We start from the raw sequence: 7,952 nt of genomic DNA, 5'->3' as shown, positions 1-7,952 counted from the left end.
TTTTCTAGCTGGCATGTTTTCCTAACACGAAACAGTTGTAATGTGTTCTTGCTGTGCACTATCCCGGCATTTGTGGTGCTTTCGTGCTGCCTGTTTTCTTTTTATTTAGAAGACAGTGAGTCTACCCAGAAACTGTGGTTACGATTTTCTAACCCAACATCTGCTTGGAGATTGCTAGTCCGCCAGGTGTATAGTCTATAGAGATATAAATAGTTACCATTTGGCACCCAATTATAGAACCCCTGCACTGGAGGTATTTTTGGCAGCATTTCAAGACAAGCTTCCACCAAGGTTACAGAGGCAACCTGGCATCAGTCCTGGCATCCAGGACACATGCCAACGGTTTTAACTTCCAGTCAACAATGACGCATAGATTTTGATTTTAAAAATATCAGATTCCTTGATCCTGTGTCTACAAAATATGACATCTTTGGAAGAAGTAAGCCAGAAAGAAAAAAATCTTGGCATTCTCTCAAAGGTCGAAAAGCTCTACATCTGACATTGCAACAACAAAAAAGCAAATATACCATACCTCCACATCAAATTCCAGACATTTCTTATCCTGGAGGGGGGGGGGGGCATTCTCAAATTTTCAATTGTCTTTAAACTTTAAAGAAAGATTATTCATAATAACTTGAGTTCTCAGGGGCTTTCTTCCTTCTCACTACAAGTCACCGCTTTTTCTAGGTTTTCTTACCCCAAGTGACCTTGAGTCATCTCAAATTTAAAACCTACGTAAATGCCTTAAGGGCTCTTAAGGTTAACGTCACGTTAAGTAATCAAAAATATAACGGTTAAGTTAACGGTAAATGTTTCTCTGTTATAGATAAGAACACCTTTACGACCTTCCGGGTAACTGCACTTTTTCGATAATCTTATATTAGACACTTAAAATTAGGATACCAGAAATGCAAAAATTGTAACGCCGTAACGGTTAACTTCCGTATGAAAACAAAACAGCTGAAAGGGACACCTTCATCGACACGACCCCCCTCCCCCTCAAAAGAATCTACCAAAGAATCATAATTTCCAAGAAAGCACGAAGAAAACAGCAAAGCAAGTGCCATTTTCTTCCCATTTCCGTTATTTTTCAAAAGCTGGAAATACCAGAAACAAACCTACCATTTCCCTGAGCGTTTCCTCGTCTTTACCGGTGAGTATGAGTTGCTCTCCACGCTCTGTCGCCATCGCGCCACAAATTCAAATTTCACGCCGGATTAACAAATAAAAGAACACAAAAAGACAAATCAAAACTTGCACAAACGATAAGGACAACCGTCAGTTTCCCCTCCGAGAAAACAGTAGCTAGTAAGGGGAACTCAACAAACAGGTTTGTCTAACGTTCGCAAACGGTTTTTCGTCTGTGTGTAAAACAAACCGTTCTTTGAGGAACGATCCCGGAAGTGAGTCAGGGGACTATCGCATTTGGCTAAAAGGGGTGCTAGTAAATCGTACAACCATACAATTTAGTTATACAAAGTAAAAGAAAACATATCATAGTGGAATTATCATATCTAAATATGTTTTTATTATAAAATATGCAACAAAAGTCATCTTTCATTAGAATTTTGTCTGTCAAATAATTTACAAACATAAATTATCCCCAACTAGAATGGTATACTTCGAAGGTAGTCATGGGTCGTGAGGGGGCAGCGAGAAACTATTTCAAGTATTCCGTTCAGGATGTAACTTGGTCTAAGGACAACCCTAACCCTTTCTCGCCTTAAAAGGAATGAAATCAATGAAATGGAACATAAAAAGTGCTATGGATTGACGGAACGACGATTGACTCCCAGTGTCACACCTGAAAGTGTTATCGATCATAATGAAATTACGTTAGATAGGCAATTGTTACAAATAACATTTATCTCACCTTCAATTAATAAGTGTATTTGATAACTTAAATTAGACCAATAAATGTTTCTCTTCAAGACAATCAAACGTTTATTCGGCTTTCGCTTTTCCAGGACTTTTAATATGATACTGGAAGGTAAAAGTGCTATTTCAATGATAACGTTGTTGTGTGACAGTGTTCGAAGTTAGGCACTAGTACTGATCTATGTGTAGATAAACATGTCGCTGCCACATCCTTTCGTTGTTGAGGCAGTTATTCTGTTCAGTCACTCGGCAGCTAGAAATCATAGTCCGACTGTTCCAGTGAAAATGGTCCTGAGTCTAGTACCAACTTCTCCAGTACTGAAATTGTGGTAAGCTTTGATTTATTTTACCCCTTTTGCGATCTGAAGCCCCCGTTCCACCTGACGGCCAGATATGGTGTGGCCCTTGATTTTGTAGTTGCAATATATGATGCACGATGTAAAATGATGATTTAAAATACGTTATAAAACATCGTTCTTTGTCTGTAAAATTCGTTCAGCGGTCTGTCAAATGATTTAGTCACACATCATGATCATTGTATGATCTATATATAAACTCGTCGCTTAGCGGTAGTAGGCCACTCCAGTAGGTCCCACTTGAACCATTTTCCATTTAGGAAGCCGGGCGCAATGCTAACTTATAACCTTTGATATAAAGTATTGAACTGGCAGAGGATTTGAAAGATAGAGAAGCTCCGGATCCACTGGCAGCGTGGGAAGTCTTCGTGAAATACACCATGCCACCTGCTTGCTGTAGATACTCACCGTAAAACAACTGTTTAGCCGAAGAGCCAAAACGGTGTACATTCCCCAGGACATAAAAGTAACCGGTAGCTCTAAGATTTACAGTGATGACGTATTCCAGTGACTGTGAAGAGAGCTGAGACCACCGCGGCTGGCGAAACAGGGCGTCCCGCAAACAGTTTGGAAAGCGGAGCCGCTTGGCTGCAACGCTGCACGTACTACTACACGCAAATGCCAGTTCTTAGGACAGTTCCTTGTCAATCATCGGCCACTTGAAGGATCTCGAGATGAAGGGGGCACATGGGAACTAAACTGAGAGAACTCCCCGCTGTCTTATAATACCCTTAATTCCAAGAGGGGAAAATTACTCATAATTCTTTGTCAGTTCTCCGATGATGACTCACACCTGGTTGAAATATATGAAATCTGGTTGCCAAGTTCAAAGCTTGGGTATCATCCTCGTAGAGGGTTCGTTCACAACAACTTTGATGTTACCCAGACTAGCCAACTTCCAATGAACGTCATTATCTGCTGTCTATCTGCCAGACAGTGTCCGGAAATGTCAGAAGACTGTAACAACGCGAAGACAGCCTTCACCTGCACTGCTTTCAGATCACCTAGGCTCATTTAGATATCACAGGGAGTTGGGAAGCGAACTCTTACCTGTCTCAACTATAAATAAACTTCTGTAACAAGCCAACTTTCCCATCTGCCATCTCCGGTTTCACTATCTTTCACCTCACATCTTGTCACGTACAACATTCAAATATCTGTAGACACACGCCACGACAGACAAACAAACACACAGACCGAAAACAATACCTTTGTTTTCACGGAGGTGAAAAACCACATCGTGTGTCACATTTGGATGTAGAATTACAGACGGTTGTGAGAAGAAGAAGAAGAAGAAGAAGAAGAAGAAGAAGAAGAAGAAGAAGAAGAAGAAGAAGAAGAAGAAGAAGAAGAAGAAGAAGAAGAAGAAGAAGAAGAAGAAGAAGAAGAAGAAGAAGAAGAAGAAGAAGAAGAAGAAGAAGAAGAAGAAGAAGAAGAACTAGAAGGAGAAGGAGAAGGAGAAGGAGAAGGAGAAGGAGAAGGATGACGGAAGTTAAGAAATGCAGACGGTTGTAAGAAGAGGGAGAAGAAGGGGGACGGAAGTTAAGAAATACAGAGGATGTCCCTCCCTTGTTGTGTCCTACTGTAGGAATGTAGGATATGGAGCTCACATGGCACAGGTCACACCTTCCCCGGGGCTGACCTGCTGACATGCTCGGAATTTCTCCCCATGTTCATGTGTTTAACCCAGCCTGATTTCAAGGAGAACTTGTTCTGTATAAAATAACAACTTAAGAATGAATGTATCTAAAGCAAGACGTCTGGTAAAGACTTAATTTCCGGTATTTTAAAGGTTTTTTGATTGTTGAATATGAACGTAGGTCAGTAAAAGGATATCAAAAGTATCTTGGCTGGTTGATGTACTAGGTGTCATAGATACTTGAGATTTCTAGAAGAAATGAAACAATAAATGAGCTGGCGAACGAACGGACGGACGGACGAACGAATGAGTGAATGAGTGAGTGAGTGAGTGAGTGAGTGAGTGAGTGAATGAATGAATGAATGAATGAATGAAGATTTTAAGTGTACTTATTCTATTCCATACAGCATATTGTGATTTTATATTGCTTTCCCAAGAGGAGGAATAAAGTATAAGAAAGAGAATGAATAAAGATATAGCCACACCGTGCATGCCCTTAACGTCCTAAACAACATCGGTTACTGTCTGATCAAGGAGGTTGGTCTCATGTATTGGCAAATACGTCACGGAGGTAAGGAATCCCAAGGTCTGACGCACGCTCTTGAGTAAGACGTAAGCCCGCGTGCCTCCTAAGCACGCACTTTGAGCAGAAGCAATGCAGAGTTTGGGATTCGCACAAAAACACGTTCTGACATCTACACTTAACACAAACAGAGGGGGAAATCAGAGAGTTCTCGGATTCGTCATGGTACAAGTATTTGGGTTAGCATGCTTCCCCATTGAGAGTATGTAACGTTAGAACGTTTGCTTCAAATACAAGTACATTCTTTTCGTCAAAGTTCCAACAACCAAGAGATCAAATATTTATCACTTATGTGGAAAATTCTACCAAATGATACCGCGTAAAGCTGAACCTAAATTCTTCTTACTTTTATCCCAGTCTTATCAAACTGAAGTCAGAGTTTTATACTATTGCTGATACTTGGATAACCCGAATTATGCATAACCTATAAACATTATACTCACTGTTCGTTGTAACTTGGTTATCAAATGAAAGATGTCTCCAAACTCCAAACGTATTTGTCAACGTCCAGCTAACTCCAATATCTACACACCAATAGGATTCAATAGCAGTGGCTCGGAAACTTTCCCCACATGGAAATAATCACAGCAAAACTATATTGGCAAGCCGTGACGTTTGGAAAACTTGACCTTCGTCCCCCGACTGTGACATAAAAATCCTGTTCGTAGTTTTCCGCGGAAACGAGTGAAAATGAAAACCATGCGCTGAAGCCCCCCCCCCCTCATTTTGGTATCATAGAATGAAACATGAAACCTACATAGTAACGTTAACGTTACATGTTTACAAAAGAAGACATGTTGTTTTCGCACTTTGAGCATAAGCAACGGACCTGTAACGGAAACTTCAACCCTTCAGATGTTCGTTTCAACATAAACAAACATCCTGTCCATTTTGTAAACTTTCTATGCTCGGAGAAACACCTGTTTATCTAATCGTTAATAATATGCTAAGAAAACAAAACCTGTTTCAGACGACTGACTGAAAGAAGGTGACGTCATTCGATCGCGAAGAAACTGAGGAAAGTGAAAATGGTTTATCTTTACCGGTCGCTTGTCCGTTCTTTTCTTGTCTTGTCCTCTTGTGATGCAGCTCTTCCACTTCACTCGCCAATGCGTCCAGAGATAAAGGAGTTTATCCCGAATTGCTTAGCGCTGAGATAACGTTTTGAGCTGGATTTACCTTGCTTACACTAGACGTAAATAAACTCGATTCGCAGTTTCGTGCCCTGGTTTTTCCTGCAGCATTCCGTTCATGCAGTCATCCTGAACTGTCCACAACTTCTCCATTTACGTACAGTACTGTACACCACTGGAAGGACACGCACTTTCATTCTAAGAAACACGCAAACAAGGACGAGGCCCGCGTACCTTGTCAGAACAGGCAGTTTTCTTTTTGGTTGAAAACTTACTCCCCAAAAAAGCTATTTAAGACATTTAAATGTTCAACTCCCAAAGGGCTGCTGCACTATTCTCCGACCTCCAGGGTCGACATCCTTGCTAATTCCTTCTGGTCACAAATTTTGCTTCCGACCGTGGGATCTCGTGTTACCGCGGGTCACGGCTTAGAAAGAACAGGTCAGGAAAGGTAGCCTGCCAGCACGTGTGGGGTCTTTGTCGGCGGGACCTTGTGCGGGACTAAACTTAACCGGAGCGGCACAGGGGTCCTTTAAGATGTATATTTTCTTAGCGCCTTAACCCCGCGACACAGGAAGCGAGGGGCAAGAGTTACCTGGTCACAATAAAGGTGTGTAAATACACCGGAAACGACAGAATCCATTGTTTTCCATTTTTTATACAAAGACTTCTTTTTTTCTTAGTTTGAATGAGGAGGTTGGTTTGAAAAAGAAATTCCGCGTTTTTCTTCTACTTAGACATAGACGTAACATCATCATGGACTGTTCCCATTGCTGTCGATGCTTGTCAATTCTAAGAACTGAATTAAGGGTGTTTACATGTTTTGCAATCTCCAAGCAGATCTCCGCGATGCCAAAATCGTGCAAGCTAGCCAGAGAAGCTCCAGTCAGCCAGAGAAGTTGTCAGGCACCGTCGGATTGCAAAAAAAGCTCCTTCTGCCAGTTGGATACGGTCAACCGTTGGGTCTGCTTGGAGACTACATTTGTACGTTGTTGAAAAAAAAATGCGATTATGAAGTACGTTCTTTTCTAAAGATTCTGTTCGTGTTATTGTATGAAAAATAATGAAATCACTAGAACTGCACTTTCAAACCTCCTTAATAAGTATACATATGACAAGGCCCGCGATTTTGATGGGATGGCATCTATCCAAGCAGATGTTGGGAAATCGTTACGTTTTTCTAGCTCCCCGTTTTTGTCACAGTGTGCCTTCCAGAGTTTGTTCAACGAGAGTTAAGTATTTGTGCTACATATACTTCAGGTTTGCTATGTTAGTTAAGCGATTACGGGGTCTTTTTATGAATATGGATTGGTATAGAATTGTTGTTTTTATTTGAGTTGAATGTGTGATAGTTGTGTGCCGATTTGTTACAAATAGTGAGAACGCTAGCGACCCCCAAAAACACCCCTCCCAATAAAATGGTATGGCGACCCTGTGAGGCCACAATTCAAGATGGCGGCCACCACACATGCCAATGGATCCAATAAAGGTTTTGCTACGCAAACCTGTAATGAGTCTTCCCGTAGACATATTTGTTGAAAACAGAAGTGGGTTGATAGAAAAACGTAAAGGGTTTGGCACCCAACATCTGCTTGGAGATTACCGACATTACCGCACGCCTAAAATGGAGCGGTTGCCTCCGTGCGGATATCTTCGGTATTGCAGTATTGCGTTAACGTAAGTCCCCTGGTTCACGACATTGAATTTGAGTTTGAGGTAGATTTGTGGTTGACATGACTTTTCTGATGGGAAGCGAAAATCCAGTGGTGTTACAATAAAAGCAGTGGCAGATAAAAGAGTTTCGCCCGATAGGGGACTTGAACCCCTGACCCTCAGATCACATTGCATAGGCGTACTACGCTTAAAAGTCTGATGCTCTACCGACTGAGCTAACCGGGCTACTGGCGAGAGAGTAAGTATTTTAGCCATGTTCTTCCATCGCAGAAGTATTACCTATTAAACAAAACTTACTTTTATATCCTGATCTACATGTAGGGATGTCTGTAAATGTAGTTTAGTGCACGGTTAGGTTATTTGAACGGTCGCAAAGTCGTTTGCTTTGTCTGTTTGTTTGTATGCAAATATGTTATCTAACCGGACTGCCCTTTTAGATAATCTCCAAGCAGATGTAAGGATGCGGCTTGTTTCTCACATAGCATAGCAGCGTATTGTATGTCGCCTCAGTCACTGAGTGGCTGCGCGTTTGCAATGAATAAATGGAGACCTTTCTTACACATTTTTGCCACGATGGGCAAAGTACAGGTCACAACAAACCATGTCTAAAGATTATAAATGCAAGTACTGGCTTACATTTGTTGTTGTTGTTGTTGTTGTTGTCCTTGTTTAACGTCTATTATATCGCT

At 41.3% G+C, this 7,952-nt stretch overlaps 1 protein-coding gene, 1 long non-coding RNA gene and 1 other non-coding gene across 6 annotated transcripts in view; 1 reads left to right on the top strand and 2 right to left on the bottom strand.

The window, feature by feature from the left end:
* The window catches only part of LOC136448143 (cytospin-A-like), a 71,847-nt gene extending 70,446 nt beyond the window's left edge, over nt 1-1,401 (bottom strand). For 2 of the 4 annotated variants that reach the window (XM_066447312.1, XM_066447337.1), the window contains exon 1: nt 1,123-1,401. In XM_066447312.1, the coding sequence (XP_066303409.1) occupies nt 1,123-1,188 (66 nt within the window). In that variant the 5' untranslated portion in view covers nt 1,189-1,401. The remainder of the gene's footprint in view (nt 1-1,122) is intronic. The other 2 variants (XM_066447328.1, XM_066447320.1) reach the window with 1 other exon arrangement.
* A 216-nt stretch (nt 1,402-1,617) lies between these two features.
* Nucleotides 1,618-4,160, top strand: LOC136448137 (uncharacterized). Its single transcript, XR_010757837.1, has 2 exons — nt 1,618-2,207; nt 2,743-4,160. It is a non-coding gene; the product is annotated as an uncharacterized lncRNA (long non-coding RNA).
* Nucleotides 4,161-7,391: 3,231 nt separating this feature from the next.
* Nucleotides 7,392-7,488, bottom strand: Trnak-uuu (transfer RNA lysine (anticodon UUU)). The gene is made up of 2 exons: nt 7,452-7,488; nt 7,392-7,427 (listed from the first exon to the last, which is right to left on the bottom strand). It is a non-coding gene; the product is annotated as a tRNA-Lys (tRNA).
* Nucleotides 7,489-7,952: the final 464 nt, after the last annotated feature.

This window comes from Branchiostoma lanceolatum, chromosome 1, assembly GCF_035083965.1.
Source record: "Branchiostoma lanceolatum isolate klBraLanc5 chromosome 1, klBraLanc5.hap2, whole genome shotgun sequence".
Taxonomy (NCBI): Eukaryota; Metazoa; Chordata; class Leptocardii; order Amphioxiformes; family Branchiostomatidae; genus Branchiostoma; species Branchiostoma lanceolatum.
The sequence above is the reverse complement of the archived record's forward strand: the minus strand, read 5'-3'. Positions and strand labels throughout refer to the sequence as shown.